A 20,942-nucleotide genomic window follows, 5' to 3' on the forward strand; every position below is an offset into this window, starting at 1 on the left:
AGTCTTTCATAAGCATTAATTCATTTCATTCTCGTGGCAATCCTGTAAACTAGCCACTGTATAGCTGAGAACAATAATGCACAGAACAGGCCAATGACTTGCCCAATATGACCACACAGCTACTAAAGATGGCAGCCCAGTTTTGAACTTGGAAACCATTATAGGGGGACTGATCCTAGACACAGTCACATCCCTCCTTGCTGCAGAATCCCAGAACTAGCAGAGGTAATGATTCAACCAGTGTAAAGAATCATCTTAAGCACCACCTGAGAACAGGAGGCATATCACAGACCAGCTTTTGTTTCATGCTTGTCAAGACCAAAGGTAAAGTAAAGATGGTAAAGCAAATTGAAGACTAATGCCACTTAGGCCAGTGGACCTGTTATCTGAGGCTATGGCTTAAAGACTGGAACCACAAAGGCAAGGGCTAGACTCAATGATAAGGGCCTTCCTACAGACAGCCTCAGCAATTACTCAGAGCACCTAAGAGTCAAGCTCATGGCATATAGCAGAGTGTTTTTCCCAACATGGACTTTATTTATTTATAATAAACTACATATAGTAAGAACAGTTATGAAACAATCAGGAAAGCTATATGTAAAAGTTACTTTCACAATGTTTAGCTCATTTTTATTTGGCATCCTTGAAGAAAATACTATTTATTCCATCTAGATGAGTCTAAAGCTTTGTACCTAAATCATTTTCTGTCGTATCTTGTATGTATCAATTTAAAAAACAACTTTCTAGACCTTAAAGCATTTTCTTAAATCCTAAACAACTTAAGCCTGAGTAAAACTGTAACTGTGGCTCAGCTGTTAAAGAATAGGCTCATAACCAAAAACATAACAGTGTTCTAAGAGAAAGAGCTGACAGAATAATATGAACCTAGCTAATGTGAACCTAGCAGAGATACACATGTTATTCAAGTGCTAGACAGACTGACAAGACCCAGTAGCCATGGCAGTCCACCAGTCAACTCCTAAGATAGAGCTGTTCCCTCCTCTGCCTCTCTTCCTAGAAAATGGCCATCTTTAGGAAGCCTAGCCTGGGTATTCAAAGAGTCAGGGAGCAAAGAACTCACTGCTTGGCCTAGGAAACTTGAAATGAGAGTCCAGCATAGACTCAGCTTGTTACAACAACACTAACCACTTTCTTCTTTTTCTGAATAGGGGTTTACACTATTATTACCTTGATTTGTGTGTGTGTGTGTGTGTGTGTGTGTGTGTGTGTGTGTGTGTGTGTGTGTTGGTTAGTAGGTTCTGGGGAGTTTGTTATATTGATTGTGAGATGATTTGATGGAACATACAACATGAGGAGCCAAATCAAAACACAAGATTCGTCCATGACTCTATAAGACTCAGAAGCTGGGAGCAGAGTTCACAGTGACTGTGAGTAAATGTAATGTTTAGTGAGGACTGGCAGCATTATGTTACTTGGGACACTTTTTTTATAGTAAGAGGAGGTGTAAAATGAAATGTGTGTCCTGAGCAGGCAGTGTCTAAAATGCAGTCGGGGGAAGCAGTTTGGTTGATTTGTTTTTGTTTTTTAACGTTTGCTCATCTTGTGCACGCTTACATTCTCAGTCCTTGTGAATAACTTCAATCATTGCTTCTTTCTCTGCTTCTTTCTCTGCTTCTTTCTCTGCTTCTTTCTTACAACTAGAGTGGTCATTTGACCCAGACAATGACACTCAAGGTAGTTCATCCCTGTGGCCAGCCCATGGTGCTGCTTTGATTCTAAGACCTAAATAGGCGCAATTAGAACTTTTTTTTTTTTTTTTTTTTTTTAGTTACAGACATTGCAAGAGATCAGCTAGCAATGAGCCCAGCCCTTGGCTGTTTAGAGAATACCCACGTCCCGTGGGAGAAAATGAGGTCAGTATACGGGGTATAAGGGCTGGGAGATAAAAAGGAGGAGAAAAGTAGTAGTGTGGCACCCTATGACATTTAGCTGAGCACAAAGCCATGCCCAGCCAATCTTGTGAAGGAGAGAATTCCCCCTTCTATTAAATTAGTTTGAGTTGAGTTTCTACCCCTTACCACAAAAAAGATATGATACCTTAAGTACTGTAACTATGTCTAAGAAGTCTTCAAAGCACAGAGCTTTATATTCATTGCCTAGAGGAACACTATAATATATTGAGCATCCCTAAAATGTTACTGTATAATTTAAGACAAATTACATGGGATTTTCCTTATAGCTAAGGAGGGCGAACCATGTAGCTATGAGAGCTTTACCCCCTCAACCTCTTAAGTATGTGACAGCTGAGAATGCAGCTCAAGGCCTTAGGGTGACAGTTACTGCTGCTTCACAAGAACACTGGAATCTTCATTTTGGAATAGAAGCTTATTTTCATAACTTTATGTAGATATAGAAATTTCTATTTTTATATGGAAATGTCATTAAAATGAAAAAATACAGGAAGGGGAGAGGTACATATGGTGATTAGTGGGTTGTTAACATTGTACTTAAAGGGGCCTGATGTTATGCTACCTGACAGATAGAAGATGAGACTGAGACAGAGGGGAGGACATTCTAGTGGGACTCTAGATGAGAGAATCATGGGAGAACGGCAAAGTAGAAGGATCCAGAGGGTCCTAGAAGCCTACAAGTAGAACATTATGATAGGCAGATTTGGGCACAGGGGTCTTGCTCAAACTAAGGCACCAGACAAGGACAATACAGGCAGTAAACCTTAAACCCCTACCCAGATCTAGCCAATGGACAGAACACTCTCCACAGTAGAGTGGAGAGTGGGATATTACTTTCTCACATACTCTGGTGCCTCACCTTTGACCATGTCCCCTGGAGGGGGAGACCTGGTGGCACTCAGAGGAAGGACAGCAGGTTACCAAGAAGAGACTTGATACCCTATGAGCATATACAGGGGGAGGTAATCCCCCTCAGGAACAGTCATAGGGGAGGGGAATAAGGGGAAATTGGGAGGGAGGGAAGAATGGGAGGATACAAGGGATGGGATAACCATTGAGATGTAACAAGAATAAATTAATAAAGGAGAAAAAAAGGGAAAAAAAAGAAAAAAGAGAAATAAATAAATAAGCATTTAATTTAAGATGCTATGATCCTAAATTTTCCCAAATTATATAAGTAAACCAACTGAAATAATTATGTTAATGAAAAAAAAGAAGATGAGTGTTAGGATGCAAAGAACAAAAGCTTTACAAGCAGGTGCTAGATGCAGCAGCGATTACACAGATGAAGAAAGCATTGCTTCTGCTTCCTGGAAGATACAGTGCGCACACTTTAGCTATAAACAAATTTACCATTTGCTTATCTCTGAATCCATTCTCGATTCATTTCTGAATGGATAAATATAATTCAAAATGATCACTATTTAAAATGTGGTTGTCAACAAGAGACAGTACTCACTTCTATTAAAATGACTGGATAATATTTTTCCTATCACTATAGGGAAGGTAGCATAGGTCTCCAGGCACAAGCATATATAGAGAGGGAAAGAAATGCAGGAGACATAGCAGAACCTATGACAAATACATTGGTGGAAAAGTGAAAATCAGTTTTTGTAATGCCATTCAGAAAGATAGATGTCTCTTGGACTGTGATGGATTGTGACTGTCAGACTAAGGAGTATATATATTGTGTTTTACTTAATTGGATTATTTGGAATTCAACAGTGGCTTGATTATAAAATAGAATTATAATGATCAAGGCATGAGAAAAGACCGAAAGGACAGGGTTGGGGATGGGAGAGGGTGTAGCAGTAAGATGTCTAGGATTGCCTCATTTTAAATAAAAGAATGAACAGATGTTGTATGGAAAGCAGAGGAGCCAAAAATTTAAAATTAGATTTCTTGAGGAATAATGCCCAGAATATGTAAGAAAGTATAAAAGTTTAGCTTCTTTGGGGAAGACAAAATGATAAATTTAGTTTGAGATATTGTAAGTTTGAGGTGATTAAACAAATACCAAGAAGGAAATGTTAATCAAGCAATTGTGAACATGACTGGTAGAGATTCCGTAGGAGTAAGGATTTCTGGTAGAAGCCATGACTGCAGACAGGACAGCACAGGACAAGCATGCAGACTTAAAGTGTTCTTCTTGCAGTAGATGGTAATTATCACAGGCAACCACAACTGGACAATGTGTAGAGAGTGGGAGACTTTGGAGTGCTCTGTCCTGAACGGATGTGTTGATTATATCCTTCCCCTCAAGGCTCAGAGGTCTAGGCAAAAGAAGCAGAAAATTTATAAAGTCTGGAGGTGGTTGGTGACTCCAAGCAAACAGGGTTTTCCAGATTCAGCAAGGCTGATGCACATATGAATGCAGAGGCTATGCCAGCATGCACAGATTCAAGGCAGACAAAATTCTACATGAAGAGGAGGAAGTAGGCACAAAGTCTCACCTCTAAACAAGAAACTATTTGCAATTGATACATGCTGAGAGAGAAAAGCAGGTTTCTTCAATGGAGTAAATGACTAATCAGCGATATTCAAGCACAGGCCTCATGGGCTCAGGAAGAGTTAGCCAACAGAAAATAGCCGCCATGTTTCATTTGATTTTTTTAAATGTTGGCTTTATGGTTTGTTGTCATGGTGGTGATGGTGGTGGTGGTGGTAGTGGTGGTGGTTTGATCTTTTAAGGGAGAAAGAACATTAAGTTGGGTGGGAAGGGAAGAGGCTCTGTAAGGAGTTGAGGGAAGGGAAGGAATATGATCAAAATATGTTGTATGAATTTTTTAATGAAAATTTTTAAAGTAGCTTATGTTACAAAAACAAAGACTAATCTATTAATTAAATTTTTATCTTGTTTAGGAATATGAAATGAGGCATTGATAAGGGAAGCAGAGGTGAGTGAGACAGGAGGCCCTGGAGAAGGGCAATATCAAAGAGCCAGCATCTTGCAGAATGGCTACCTGGTTTGCCAGCATCTTGCAGGATGGCTACCTGGTTTGCCAGAGTCTTGCAGGATGGCTAGCTGGTTTGCCAGAGTCTTGTAGGATGGCTAGCTGGTTTGCCAGAGTCTTGTAGGATGGCTACCTGGTTTGCCAGAGTCTTGTAGGATGGCTACCTGGTTTGCCAGAGTCTTGCAGGATGGCTAGCTCGTTTGCCAGCATCTTGCAGGATTGCTAGCTGGTTTGCCAGCATCTTGCAGGATTGCTAGCTGGTTTGCCAGAGTCTTGCAGGATTGCTAGCTGGTTTGCCAGAGTCTTGCAGGATGGCTAGCTCGTTTGCCAGCATCTTGCAGGATGGCTAGCTGGTTTGCCGGCATCTTACAGGATGGCTAGCTGGTTTGCCAGAGTCTTGCAGGATTGCTAGCTGGTTTGCCAGAGTCTTGCAGGATGGCTAGCTGGTTTGCCAGAGTCTTGCAGGATGGCTAGCTGGTTTTCAAGGTCATAGCATTTGGTTATGGAGAGGCTTTTGTAACCTTCAAGTCAGTTTGCTAAAGATGATATAACAAGCAGTAGTAAAATATCTACATTACCTACTAGAAAGAAACAAAAAGAACTTAGATTTTTCTCCATTTTATCTGAACTACAAAGGAAGAAAGCAATGCAGAGAAAGAGATCTCAGCTCTAAGAGAGCAAAGAAATGACTACAGCTCCTACCTTTAAAGGTTTTTAAAATTGCATTTATTTTATTACCATGTATATACACACATGAGTGTGCCTGCCATGGTGTGCATGTGAGGGTCAGAGGACAGCTTGCAGGAATCAGCTCTCTCCTTCCATCCTGGGAGTCCTAGGGATCTACCTTAGGTCTCTGGGATTCATGGAAAGCACTTTTACCCACTAAGCCATCTCACTGGCCCTATTTCAGATTTGACCGATGGATAGAGGCAGAGACTAATGCACATTGAAATGAAGACAGGTTTCTAAAAGAAAGTTTATGAGAAGAACAGAGAACATAATGAACAGCCTTAAATATCTCAAGGAAAAGCATCATCCACAAGAAAGGTCATGTCAAGAACCTGTAAGGTATCAGGAATACTTGCCATGAAAAACAATCTGTAGTACTGGTCCTTGTTTATTTACGACTGGGGAACTTTTGATAGCTGATACATATATGTGCAATGCCATACACGCATCGGCATATGTTCATATCAGAAAAATGAGTATTAAAATGGATCTCTTGATGTGGTGTGGCTTACAGCATTTATACATGTATTTGACAGTCATATGATAATCACCCTTTTATGTGAACTAATCAAATAAGTTTTAGTCCTTGAGAGATTTACAAGTCCCCTTTAGCTCTCTCTAACTTCATTCCTTTTTATCCTGAATAATAATCCATATCAGAGTGCAATGGATGAGAAAGACTTGATTGTAGATACAACCTATAATCTTCTCTGAGTTAGCTTTTAATCCACTGAAAAATTTGCCCTTCTAACTCTCATTTTTGAAGAACTAAACTTACTTAGACGATCTCTGTGGCATCATGATTGAGAACTATCATTTCAAAAACTCAACAGTGATACACAAAATTTTAAATGGCAACAAAAGACCAGCAAAGAATGCTTAACCTGTTTTAGTTGGCATGGTTCTTGACATTTTACTTTTAATGGGGTGACTGTATCAATATTTTGGTGCTTGTGTGTATGTGTGTTCATATATGGGTGTGCATGTAAATGAGTGTGTATACATGTATGTGAAGGCCAGGGATTTGCTTGTCTTGGCCTCCCCAGCCTTGGGAGTATAGATCACGCCACTGTGTCTGGCTATTTTGCTGGGTCCTACGGATCCTTCCTCAGTCCCTCATGCTTCCCTGCAGGCACTTTACTCACTCAGCCAGCTGCCTGGTCCCAAAATTTTTCTTTTCATACACTGTGTAGGTAACGGTAAGGTTTTAAATGTTTCTTTGTATGGATTTGTTTTGGGCAAAAATATTTTTTAATTCTAGGAAGGCTGGTTCTTTGCTATTGGACTACAAAGAAAAAATTTACACAGAATCTAAAATGCTCTTTCACCTAAAAAGAATGAACACATACTATACCAACCCAAACTATAATGTTCATGGAAATTTAGGTGCTGCTGTGAAAATCTTCTTGATGTAAGTGAAGCACTGAACATAAAGTAGGACACTTCAGACATGCCAGACACCTGCTTACCCTGTTTCATCCAAGGAAAACTCAGATACTCTCAATTACTTTAAGAACAGCTACTAATAATAAACCTGGTCTTTTGTGTAGGAAGTGATAAATAATTATGAGTAAGAGTCACCATCCTTCTAGTTTCTTGGAGGACAGAGAGTCTACAATAGTCAGAGAGTAGACAATAATCTACTTCTACATTGACCATGTATAGTTATCCTCTCATTAATTCCTATGAGATAGTGGATATAGTTTTCACATTATCCTCTAATAAACTTCTCTCAGACATGTCATAATGGTTTATGTGTGGAGATGTTTCAAGATAAAATTCTCTACCTTGTTATATTACAAAGTGTATTGAATGTAATTTAAGCTCTCTCTAGTAACTCAATAGTTAATTTAATAGTTATTGAATGTTTTTCATTTGGTAACGGGAAATGTATGAGGAGTATTGACACAAAGGTGAATAAGACAGCTACTTTGTCCATGGGGGACTGAGAACAGAAGAAGCATGACAGAAAAAAAAAAAGAAGATGTATATTGTATGACAGAAAATTTAAAGATGTATAGGTGTAAGTCCAAAGGCAATATGGCAGAACTGCAGGAAGCACTAATCCTTTAAGGAAAAATGATAAGGACATGCAATTCTGAATTTCTCTGCTTCTGAATTCCACAAACTGGACTGCACCGAACTGCATGTGCTGTACCGAACTCAACTCTACTGTACTGTCTTTACTTCTGAGCTCTCTACTGTACGCAACTCTACTCCTTCCTCTGTTGCGTTGTATTCTCTACTGAACTCTCTACTCAACTCTATTGTCTTGTCTTCTCTACTCTCTCTCTACTCTATCGTACTCTATGGTCTCAACTCTACTGAACTACCCTTAAGTAGCTTATTTTTCCTATCCTCTTAAGAGATGGGCATATCTTATCTTTGACTCATTCTGTCAAATCTTTCTCTGATTCATTTTGTCTGCCCCTCAATTAAATGCCACTTTCAAACATGGTGCTTCCTTCTACAAACTAGCTTTATCTTCATAGTTTGGGGTTAGAGATGAATTTGAGCCAAAAACACATGTGTTGGACCAGTCAGCAACTGTTCAGAATGAGCTAGAAAAGGGACAGCATTCAGCAGTAAGCCTCTGAGGCAACAATTACATCAGGTGAATAAAAGATACTTTTACACCTCATTTTCTGCAAACATCACCAAAGGCTAGACCAGAGTCTAAATGCCCTTCTAATGAGGCTTTATCATGCAATAATGCTGCCAAAAATTTCTAAAGAATCAGATCAGTCCCTTATGACTAGTTTCAAACTTATAAGAAGTGGGGCGGGGGGGAACACAATAAAACTATCTTAGTAATGAGGATGTGACCAACAAAATCCAGCCTATAGGAAACTCAATAGGACAACAATCTATTCTGTAATGCATACACTGCAAAAAGAAAAGGAGAGAGGAGAAAGAATATACAGACTCGAAGAGACTTAAGGTATGCACCAACCAGTTACAGCATGTGAATCTGATTTAAACAAATACAAATATGAAACAAATTAACTGGGTAAATAGTTATTAATTTTTAGATGTGATTGTAGATGCAATACTTTAAAGTCTTTATCTATTAAGGGCATATGTAGAAGGTAAAATATTTACAAATAAAATATTACATCCATATAATTATTAATTTCAAAATAATCTACTTGGAAAGAGAGGACATTCATGAGACAAAGTTAGACAAGATGATCCTTAGTGGTTTTAAGTTTTATTATACTATCCGATGTATTATCTTTTAAACATGGGGTTCTTTTAGTAGCCTAGGCTAGCCTTTAACTCCTAGGCTCAAGGACTCCACCCACCTCAGCTTCCTAAATAGGAAAGGCACGGAGCTCATGCCATAGTCCCCAGGCATGTTTTCTTTACTTTTATATGTTTGAAATTTTACACTGAAAATGACAAAAAAGTTGGGAGATGAACTCAGGTGAATAGCACTAGACTTCACAAGAAGGAGGTGAATCCATTGGGGTAAGCACCTGAAGGAAAGTGAGGGGACTGAAGGACGGGATGGGAGGGCAGTTAGATAGTCTTATCTTGTTGAGGCATAAGAATAGGTACAGTATCAGGAAAAAGGGAAAGAGAGGCACCATGGGTAGTTCAGGGCCCAGACTGAGCTGCATTATCCACAAGACAGAAGCTCGTTAAAACAGAAAAGTGACCTGGAAAGGGAGAGCAGGCAGGTGATACTTGTCCAGATCGCTATGACTGTTACCATCACAGATTGTGTCCCTTTATGATCAGCATTTGCACTTGTCTTTGTTCTGGTCAGGTTTCCAGGAGAGGTTATAAGAACCATTCTCCAAGAATGATTTTTCAAGTGTTGCTGTAAAGATGTCAACAAAGCAATACTATTTGCTTCATCACGTTTTTTTTTTGTACGTTTGTTTGTTGCTTCTTCAAATTTGTAAGGGAAAAAAAACAATAATAAGAGACATTTAATCATCAGAGAAAGAGTCCTTAGTTACACTGAGGTTAAGATCAGTGTGTCACTCTTTCTAGTATTTAGAGATTAGAAATAGCAAAAAAAAAAATTCCATATTTCAAAAGATATATCTTTCCTTTGCTTACAAAAATTCTTCCAACATTTTGGTGTGATTTCTTTTTTCAAGCAAAAACATCTTTTTGATGTGTACTCTTCCAGGTGGAAGTACATGTTTGTACTAAATTATACCCATTATTTATTCTAAACCCACAAAGAACAGTTTGCAACAAAGGAACATATCTTCACAGCTGTCGTTATTGATTTTTTCTATAAAAAGTGTAGAAAACAAAACTTAGCATATCTTTCAGATGACAACCATAAATGTGTGAGTTTATAACATTTCCAGTACAATTTCTTCATAAGAAAATTAACTTACTCTCTTATCTTGTGTACACAATGGACAAGTTTGCTTTTGAGCACATTCTACAAGAAAAAAAAGGCATTAAAATTAGACTCAAGGCACTTTATTTTATTTTTCAGTTTTATATAAGAGTACATTACATTTAGTCATTCTTGTTTCAAGCTATATTTATCCATATTAAAACATTTTGGTTTTTTATTTTCATACATCTAGATACTTTTCTCATGTGATAGTTTTAGAACAGCCCCCATATGCTCATGTATTTGAATGCTTTTTCAGAGTTGGTGGAACTGTTTTGGGAAGGATTAGAAAGGGTAGTCTTGCTGGGTAAGTATGGCTTTGTTGAAGGAGGTGTGTCACTGGGAGTGACCTCTCTCTCCTCTCTCTCTCTCTCTCTCTCTCCCTCTCCCCTGACCCACCCCCCCCCTCTCTCTCTCTGCCTCCTGCTTGTGGATCAGATGTAAGCTGTTAGCTACTGCTCCAGTGCCATACCTGCCCGCCTTATGCCATGATTCCCACCATGGTGGTCATAGTCTCACCCTCTGTGGTCATAGACTCACCCTCTGAAATTGTAAGCATGTCCCCCAACTAAATGCTTTCTTTTATAAGTTGCCTTGGTCATTCTGCCTTTTCAAAGCAATAGAAAAGAAAAACATCCAACTAGTACAATTTAATTCTTGTCTCATTTCCTCTAATTTCTTGATAAAACAAAATATAGCATTATCCAACATTGATTAGCCAACTTCTAAAAACCAACTTCCTGAAGGTAATCAAAATAAGCACATTGTCAGAGTTACCATACATTTGATACTTTAAAAACAGTTTAGTAACTCCTTTGCTGTCAGAACAGTTTTGCCAACACATTCCTGGCTAATTAATTAATCCTTTAACTATTAAAAAATAAACTGCAATCCTCCATTCTATCTTGCCACAAAACTTAAAAAAAACACAACTTTTTTCAGATGAAGATTTTTCTTTTATTTTGTAGAAAAGAAAAAATAATATCACTTATATTTGAAAGTTCTAGAATTAAAACTGTGAGTTCAGAGCCAGACATGGTGGTGCATGCCTTTAATCCCAGCACTCAGGAAGAAAAGGCAGGCAGATTGATGTGAATTTGAAGCCAGCCTGGTCTACAAAGTGAGTCCAAGACAACCAAGGCTACACAGAGAAACCCGGTCTTGAACAACAACAACAAAAACCAAACAAACAACAAACAACAACAAAAAGATAGAAAGAAAAAAAACAAAAACCCCATGAGTTCAAATTTAAAAACTCATTTTGACGGCTTATTTTGTTACTCTGATATTTTCTGGAAAATTATATCTGATACTCTTGTTTTATGATAGAGGAAAAATAAAGTCATTCTAACTATTATTTTGTGGCAGAATGTACAGGTGCTGCTAGAAAATCTATTTAACTTCAGATTGCTTAACTTCAGATTGGATGCAGATCTCATCTGGCTAGGAAAAAATTTACAGCTTAGTTTCCAAATTAAATTCTATTAACCATTAATTCCTTTCCTATACTCTGAGAATGTTAAAATTCCCGCAGGAACATGATGACAATGAAAAAGCAAAGTAAACAGAAAAGATTCTACAGCTTCAAGAACGCCCAAGATGCTGCTCCAGGCTTAGTTAGAAGAGATAACCTGGCCACCATTATCCAAACTCCAATCCTTCTTAATCTTGTTTTGTTAATTAATGTCATTCTGTGGAATAATTTCAGATTTCAAGAACACTGGGAAGACAATATAGGAGTTCCTGTTACTCTGGAGCCATTTTCTCCATTGCTGACATCTGATACTACATATCGCACAAAGAAACTAGGGCCAGCAAATTGGGCTCAGTGAGTAAAAGCACATGCCTTGTAAGCCTGAAGATATGAGCTCAGGCCACACAAATGTGGATTGAGAGAGAGTTAACTACGCAAGATTATTTTTTGACTTGCACATATATACTATGACAGGGATAGACCTGTAGATAAACATCATACTCACAACAATAATAAATTAAATTAAGTAAACATCAAAAACTAAGACACCAAAGTTAATGTGTTGCTTTGAACTCCAGATCTGCTCAGGGTTTTTGCTAGATTTTTACACTAATATCTTGTTTGTACTCCAAGATCTTGTGGGGTTTCATAATGCCTTTAGTCATCTTATGTCCTTAATCTGCATCAGGCCTTCATGTCTGTACTTGTTTGTCATGACCTTGGCATTTTTGATGAGGGCTGATCAGCATCTTATGGGAAACCTCTAAATTTGTGTTTGTATTTGTGTGTGTGTGCGCGCGCATGTGCATGTAGGAGGGAGGGAGGGAGACAGAGAGACAGAGGCAGAGACAGAGACAGAGATCAGGTTCTCACACACCACAGACATGTATGGATCTCAAAGGACAGCCTCCAGTGTCCTCTCTTGTTTACCTCTGCATATGCCAGACTACTTAGTTATGAGCTTCCAGGAATGAACTTCTGTCTGTTTCCCATCTTGTTATACATATATGCTACCACATCTGGCTCCACACGGGTCCTAGAATGTGATCCTCGTCCTCATGCTTGTGGGTCAGGTGCTTTATCCACTTCACCATCTTTCAAACCCCAGCCTGGCTTTTATATTTATTTCCTGTTTGTCTCCTTCCATGAGGTTACATTTTTTCATGAGTCCTAATGCACCAGTGTCTCCTAGATTTTGTGGAATATTTTTGGTCACTCTCTCAAGTCCTGGGCCAGTTCCACGTACTCTACAGTATCCATAATACTGCTGATACATCAGATCTCATCTTTTTCCATGAGGGATACAATTACAAATGTCTAGAGACACCTGGCTTCAATATTCATATCTAATTAATTATATAACATATATACCAAATCAAAACTTCCTTTTATTGCTATTGCAATAAATAAATTATTCAACAAATAAAGTTACTTAGGGAAGAATATTTTCCAAGAACAGCTCAGAGAAAGAATAAACATGTTTCTATTTTTCAAATTTAGCTACTAAGAACCTGACACTCTGATGCCTCACTTAAAAGTTAAGGGCATTCTCAGAGCTTACTGCTGTAGCCACTCTGGAACATGTGGGCATCTAGTGGGCTTATGAGCTACATCTGCTGTCACAATGCTGATTGGTCAACCTCTCTAGGATAGGCTTATCTTCTATCATTTCCTGATTCTTTCTCAGAAGACATAAGACCTTTCCTATCCAGACTTAAAGGACTCAAGGAGTTATCCACTATGATAATTCTCCCTACCCTCTCTCCTGAAAACTTTAAGATAAGGATGTTTAGAGTTGTGAACTACTAAGACTTAAACATTCTCAAGAAAAAAAAGAGGTTATAATTTATAGCCTCATGTTTTTATGTTTTTCTTTTAATATATATCAAGAATGAATTACTTCATAGAAATCTTTTATGTTTTCCTCGTGTGTGTGTGTGTGTGTGTGTGTGTGTGTGTGTGTGTGTATGTGTGTCTCTGTGTGTGTGTGTGTGTGTAATAACACCATCAGAGAATCTTACTCCTAGGCTTAGAAGCTAAAATGAGGACAACTGTACTATAATATTTGATGGCTCCAGACATTCTAACAGCAGCTCAAGGGACCTGCCAAATGTTCACAGAAAATGTTTTTGTGTTTTCTAGAACATAGCAATTCCAGACTAGTTTTTTTTTTGGGGGGGGGGGGATGCAGGGAATTCAGCCAACTCCTACCACAGGCTAGGCAGACCTATTCTGAGAGAGTGTTCTCAATGAACCAGCTTGCCTCCATCTTATGCTTAAAAACCATCATATAGTAAAGACAAACTGAGTTCATCCATGATTGTGATTAAATCTCCATTTCTCAAGGGCTAAGGGCTAAACCCCACCTATAACCTTAACCACTGCCTGTTCCATGAAATGGCAAAAATGCCTTTGTTTCAGTAGGTTATAATGACCACTTGTTGTTATGACTACTTTGTTATGCCCACCTTGCAACCTTGTCTTTGTTTCAGGAGGTCGTTATGACAAACTTATTATGCTTATGTTCTGCTTCTATAACCCGTCTTTTTCCCTTGCCAAACTCCCCATTTGGAACCTCCCTACTTCTGAGCTATAAAAACCTTGTTTTCTTCACATTGAATGCTGACCTCTTGAGTCCTACCTTAGGTGGAGGCAGCTCATGTACACATATAAAAATTTTTCTTTATTTATATGTTTGCTTTAATTAATCTGGTCATAATGAGTTGGGTCTTTCTCCTCCCACCTTTGGGATTAACATTATAGCCCTCATTGGCAGGGGTCATGTAGAGTATATAGAAGTAGTTATATAAATCAAGTCATCATTTTTCAGCTCCCCAAAAAGATTTTTGAGACCATAGATCTCAGGGGTGATATGAGGCAGGAGAATGGGACAGTGTGATTCAGAAGGCCTTTGCAAAAGCTACAAAATCAGCACATGAAAAGAACAAGTTGGCAAAAATGAAGGCCAGAAGAGGCCTATAATTCTCCCACTTGCCCTCAGGCCAGAGACCAAGGTCAACTAGATTGGCACAGGTGGAGAAGCACTCTAGAGGGTCTAGGTCACTATAATACTAAAGCACAGTCCCCTGCATGGGGATTTAAGAAGCTACTGAGACATGAAGCACATGAAGTTGTGCATAAAATACAGCAAAAGAGCGTTTGTAGAAAACTTCATGCTGTGCAGATGACCCCAAAGCATGTGCTAGGTGATACAAACACCCCAATTCTTTTGAGCTTTAAATACAACTTTTTTGAATAAGCTAACTGTCCCTGCTTCAGCTGGAAAACATTTTCCCTACCTCAGTTCTGTACTTGATCTGTTACAAAAATGTGCAATCTGCCAGATACTCTTTTAAAAAAAAAAAAAAAAAATATATATATATATATATATATATATATATAGCTCTTGCTGTATCAATTTAAAAAATTACATTAGGTAAATAAAAGTTAAATAATATGTCATCCTGGTATGTTGTACTGCATATAAATATAACACCACCAGCTCTTCTACTTGCTTTTTAACTTGAAATTTCTCTTATTTAATATTAATATTGCTGCCAGGTATGGTGGTGCACGTCTTTAATCCCAGCATTTGGGAGGCAGAGGTAGGTGGATTGCTGTGAGTTCAAAGCCAGCCTGGTCTACAAAGTGAGTCCAGGACAGCCAAGACTACACAGAGAAACCCTGTTTCGAAAAACCAAAATTTTAAAAAAAATTAATATTGCTACCCTTGACTCCTTCAGTACCATTTACAATATTTTTTTGTTTGAGCTCAAGAACAATTTTATTCATGTTTAAAAGAAAAAGAACAAAACAAAACAAACCCCAAGGCAGGCAAGATGTAACTTGCCCAGTAGTTGTCCAAAGAAGAGCAATGGAAGAAAGTAGGAAAAAGCCATGGTGTTTGAGCCAGCATGGAGGTCAGAGACATGGATAGCAAACAGCCTCATGGTGGGAATGGGGGAGGGCTTTAGAGAAAGAGTAAGTAGGCCCAAAATGTGGGGAAGGCCAAAGTGTTAGGGAAAGCATGCTTAGAAAAAAAAGAGAAGAAAAAAGTTAGCTAATGGTAAGACTTAAACTTCATGGTTGCAGTTGGGTGAGCTACTGCAGCAGGGGCAGGTGTTCAGGAAAATCAAAATACATCTTAGGAAAGGACTACGCATTCCATCTATCTCTTTCCCTTGGTTTCCTAGGCATAGCTCTTTGGCCTGGTGGTTGACCTTTCAAGTGGAATGCTAGGTCTCCACCCAAGCCAGAAATTCCAGTCTCTCCATCAGAAGGAATTTTATCTTAACTTTGCTTTATCTTTCCTACTGCTCTAACATGGCTCCCTCTGAAGGGGGTATTCCTAAAATCATTTAAGAACCAGATCAGGCATGAGAGAGAGGCCCCAAGACACTATGGTATCTTGGCCTCTGGCAGCAAAGAGGCTGCCAAGACACAGAATCTGGTCATTTTTCTTGGGGTCTTTTTATACTAAACGTTATAGTCAGTTTCTACCTCCAGTTCTCATCAATACAATTTAGGAAGTGGAAGGAAAATAAGTTCAATTTTAATTAAATATCTTCAAGACACCAAGAACCTTTAAAAATGTTTTACCACCACCACCAAATGGCAAGTTTTGAAGTGGACAACTGAACCAGCCAGGATGCCCCAACCAAAAAGCCAGTGGGGGCACTGCCATAGGCCCCTCCCTGCTGTCACAGGTCACTTACCCTTTTCTACATATTTTCCTTCTAGTTTCTGTCTCCAGTGATGGTGGGTTTCAGTAAACTTATGGTCAGAGAAGCTGTTGATCAGCTGGATGAGAGCTAGGGAGAGGAACACGGGCAGGAGGATCTGGCTCCAAGCCCTCAGCCAGCACATGGCTTCTCTCTCCCTCTGGGCGCTGGACTGGATAGGATGATCCTGCTCAGGGACCCAGCCCAGCCCTGGGCCCTAGGCCCTCCTGTTCTGACCCTTGCATGCCAGCATAATTAGCAGAATCTTAGAATGTTCTGAGTAGAATGAGAACCTTGAGATTTCACTCCTGGTGCGCACTAGTCTCAAGCCCTGAACACCACATGCGGTTTGCCCACCAGACTAGATCAAGGGCTCTTTCTCTGCCCTCAAAGCCTACTGCTGTTTTTTTGTTTTGTTTTCTGCTATGCTATTAACTTTTTATGAAAGGACTAAATCCTAATTTTTAGTGTCCATAGTATACAAAGTCCTTGGCCCTTCAGGAGCTCACGCCTCAGATATAAATGAATCTCCACTCTCTCATCCCTTGTTCGGGATGATACACAGAGTGCAGCAAAACTGTCTGAAAATTCCCAGTCCTACCCTTGACCTGGCTCGGGCATTTGGTGTACTCTAATGCAGTTGCTTCATGAATGGTTTGGTTTAGGTAATATATAGATGAACTCTCTTATTTTCATTTAGTACTTACAATATATAATGGCAGCAATATAAACTCTCTTAATGTAAATCTATGTTTTAAAAAATCAACTTTCGGAAATGCAATAGTTGTACACAGAGGGCATGGCAAGGATTTCCGGGAAGACAGATCCAGAGTGACTGAAATGGGAGCACTGTTGATTCCACGTGAGTGTAGAGAATTGTAGGTGGATGGGAGAGTAATGGAAATGTGCCCTTAAGCAAAGACCATTTTGTTTTGCTCCTAAAAAATGGATGATGGAGTGATTTCCCATATTACTGGCATGCTGGTCTACATTGTAACTTGCTAATGAAATATCTAACACTGACCATAAATAAGGAGGAAAGACGTGACGAAGAGTTCAGGGTCCTCTTCCATCGTCTATTTGTTAGGCACACATCAAACAGGAATACATGCTATAATATGAAATGTGCTTTTACACACAAGAGAAGCACAAAGGCAAAATGGGAAGGTGAGAAGAGATATGAGGAGCCCATTTATAGAGAAGTAAGTCTAAGTAGGGAAGAAGTGCTAAGACTAAAATCATCATTAGAACAAGAAAACTGTAAGTCACAGTAGTAATGAGTTATAATGTGGTATCAATCGGCAAACATTTATAAAAGAAGCTAACACTGCTGGGGAAGACATGATGAAGGTTATCTTTGGCACAGTTGTGAACTGCTAGAGCCTTTGGAAAGCAACCTGGAGGAAGCTACAAAAAAAGTACTTAAAAATAAATATATTCTGGGGATTTATATATATCATCTCAGTGAATGTGCTTCTTGCTGTTCACTATCTCTTAAGACATAACTCATGACATGAAAGTGAAGCATGAAATATTAGACCTGAGAGAATCAAGGCATGGAGTTCTTTCTGGCTCAGGGGGTAGGGGTGGGGGCAAATAATCTAAGTGTATCCAATCCAAGATGCTCTTAGAGCTTTTACAGAAGGCTGGAGCAAGGGTGCATGTTTTCTCTGGTTTTAGACTTGGAAGGATTTGGTCTCCATGGCTACTAAAAAGCCATCTTGATATATAGTATGGCTATGAAACGCCCATATCAAAGCACCAGTGCCTGATGACCTCAGCTGTTGTGGCTCAGACACCTCTACTGTATTCATCCCAGTGCTATGCTTCCTACAGATTGCTTAGTCAAGACTGAACATGATAGAGATGCTAATACCGAATGTCTTCAGTGGGGGGTTTCGCCTTACAGATCCGCCATAAATCTATTTGAAACTTTCTTGGAACTCTGAGGTATTCTGAACCACTGCCAGCCAACACTGCTTTCTTCTCCCCTTCACAGGTGTTAGAACTGTATGCGTGTTGGAAGCTTCTCCTTCCCTTCTGGAGCTTTTTCTCTTTATCTTTCCCAACATTTCCCTAATAAAGAGCGTGCATGTATAATCCTATCTTGGCAGATGATTCTTGAAAGACCCAAACTAACACAAACACTGATGGTTTCTGAGTTCTGGGAAAGGCTATTATGTTAGCCAACATCATTTAGCCTCACTCTGATTTATGGTTAGCTGGTAACTGTACTTTGCTATGGGTACTACAAGGAGACTACCACAGGTTGATTGACTTGAACACAATTTGTCATGGTTCTGGAGGTTATAAATCTAAGATCAAGACATTGGCACAGGTGGTCCCGCCTCCGGGAAGCCTGAGAGGCCTCATGCGAAGCCGCATGGACAGCTTGGCACTGGGCCGATGGAGACAACCAAGGACGGAGATGCTGCCAGTGGTAGGGGACGCAAGACAGGCATGCAAGAGATCAGAAGCTGGTGGGCATGCGTGCAGTGGCCAGATACTCTGCCCTGTACCTGTGTACCTGTGCCCTGGTGTCCTGGAGCACAGAGGACCAGGAGCCCTGGCCATTAGGCCCTCCTGCACCATGGCCAGAGTGTAGCCAGGTAAGGCTGAGTGCAGTCATTCTGCAAAACGGTGGAAGAAGTTCAGCCCAGCCTTGCCTGAGATGTACCGCGGGGGATTCTGGCCATTTTAACCATATCAGGAATGGGAAGGAGGAAAACTCCAGTCGAGTTTAGATCCTTGTGGGATGGCCAGTACAAATCCTTACAGCTGGCCTGGGTGCCCACCTATTCTAATGACAGTCAGGGCTCCCTACAGGGGCTGTTTGCCTCTCAGGTAATCCCACTATCCTCTGTAGAAGGCCAGGAACATCCTGAGTGTGATGGCTCATTGCAGTCTCTTCTCTAATGTCCTCTCCTCGACAGGAAATTAGAAGTCAACAAATTATCTAACCGCCTAGAGGTTCTAGACTCATGTAATCATAAGTCTCAGCTGGAGATCTCCCTCCCCGTGACTTTGGGTTGTTTCTGGACATAACCAGGGCTGCTCACACACTCTTTTTAGTTAAAAGACATATTTTTATATTTAAAATGCTCTATACTCCTGAAGCAAATTTTACTAAATGCTGTTGTCCAATCAAGTTATGTAATTCTCCAGATGAAGTTATCATGGACAGAACCCTACTCATATTAAAATGGAAATTGTGGACAGGTCGGGCTTCATTGTGTTGTGTAACTCTGGAGACTTGGCCTTGTTTTCACCAGATCAGAAAGCTTCCTGAGCAGAGGTCCTAAAGAAATGGCTGGATTAGAGAACTGATTCACATTCTTTACCCGGAGGCTGGAGGCAGGCCTAACCTTGTCTTCCACGTATCCAGCATGTTCTTTACAGGACATCTGTTTCCTGACAGGAACACATGGAAGAGCTCAGGCCATATGAACCCTGATGTGTGGTCATGGTGCCACCCACACCGTGACTGCAGAACTGGGACAGGGGAAACCACGCTGCCAGAACTAGTGTCATAGTGTCTGTGAGGGAGATGCTCCAACATCACAGGACATGGTTGCTAAGCCAAGGAAGAAGCCAGCACTGCAGGCTCAGAGATGACAGCCAAGCCCAAACAGCCAAGACTGTGAGAGACAGCTTGTGGCTTGTGGCCTTAAAATGATGGAGGCAGGTTGTTGTTCTTGCCTGCTTGTTTGCTTGTTTTTGAAGAGCTTTGGTTTTGTTTTGCTTTTTTGAAAATGACGTTATACGTACATACATACATACATACATACATACATACACGCACGCACACACACACACACACACAATTGGAAAGCTTTAAAAAAAAAAAAAAACCTTGGCAAGGTTGGCCTTCACTGAGCAGAACCTTCCATGTTCTCACATCTCATGTGTGCTTTTCTCTGTGCACATAAACCCCTGGTAACTTCTCTTCCCTTTAGGACAGAAGTATTCTTAGCTTAGGACTCCACTTTTATGACCTAATTTAACCATAATTAGCTCCTCAAAGTCCTTGTGTCTAAATTGTCATACTGGGGGGCTAGAACTTCAACACATGAATATGGAGAGATATTACAGTTTGATATATATATACCAAATATATTATCTCTAATATATTAGAGATATAATAGACATAATATATTAATGCAAACCAAAATAGTTTGCCACAGTTTTATGGATTTCTCTGTTCTTATTCAGTTTACTGTTTTATTCAGTGTATTCTTTGTCTTTCAAAATTATTCCTGGTCCCCTCCCCTGCAAAATCTTCCTCATACATATACAAATCCTTTTCTCCCCTCTTCTTCCCTGCTTCTCACATACTCTCTGTTCTTGCCTTAGTCATAAGCAAATTGTGCCTATTAAGATGGCTTCCAAGCACTCTCTTAGATTTTTGCATTCATCAGGTACAGAGTTAATATTTAAAGCATTTTCAGAAGATGAAAATGGCCAGCAAACTGAAGAAATCCTGTCCATAAATTTCTAAGTGTGGCTACTAACGCCACCTGTTGGTAGCAAAAACAATGGCATGACTTTAGTTTAAATAGGTTTGTTGTGTTCCAGGGAGTGGATGTTGCTGCAAGGGTAAAGGTAACATCTCTGTTACTCTCTTGTTGCTCCTTACCCTTCTGCATCAGTGAGTAGCCACCTTGGAGAGTTCATTAAAATGCTTAAATGGAGGGACAAAGCAGAGAGGCGTGGCTGGAGTTACAAGAACAAAGGACAGTGGTGCTCTTAGAAGGAAGAGTGAAA

The 20,942-nt window shown here is 39.7% G+C and overlaps 1 protein-coding gene and 1 pseudogene across 8 annotated transcripts in view; one reads left to right on the plus strand and one right to left on the minus strand.

Annotated features, from left to right (window-relative positions):
• PTTG1IP2 (PTTG1IP family member 2) overlaps positions 1-16,416 on the minus strand; it is a 41,790-nt gene extending 25,374 nt beyond the window's left edge. For all 7 annotated transcript variants that reach the window (XM_084785791.1, XM_084785790.1, XM_084785787.1 and 4 more), the window contains exons 1-2: positions 16,173-16,416; positions 9,979-10,025 (exon numbers count right to left, since the gene is read on the minus strand). In XM_084785791.1, coding sequence (XP_084641917.1) covers positions 9,979-10,025; positions 16,173-16,323 — 198 coding nt within the window. In that variant the 5' untranslated portion in view covers positions 16,324-16,416. The remainder of the gene's footprint in view (positions 1-9,978; positions 10,026-16,172) is intronic.
• Positions 16,417-18,512: 2,096 nt separating this feature from the next.
• LOC311599032 (uncharacterized protein C10orf143 homolog) lies at positions 18,513-18,922 on the plus strand (annotated as a pseudogene). The gene has a single exon. The product of its transcript is annotated as an uncharacterized protein C10orf143 homolog (transcript).
• The last annotated feature ends 2,020 nt before the right edge of the window (positions 18,923-20,942 follow it).

The sequence above is a fragment of the Acomys minous genome, assembly GCF_964271855.1.
Source record: "Acomys minous genome assembly, chromosome: 6".
Lineage (NCBI taxonomy): Eukaryota > Metazoa > Chordata > Mammalia > Rodentia > Muridae > Acomys > Acomys minous.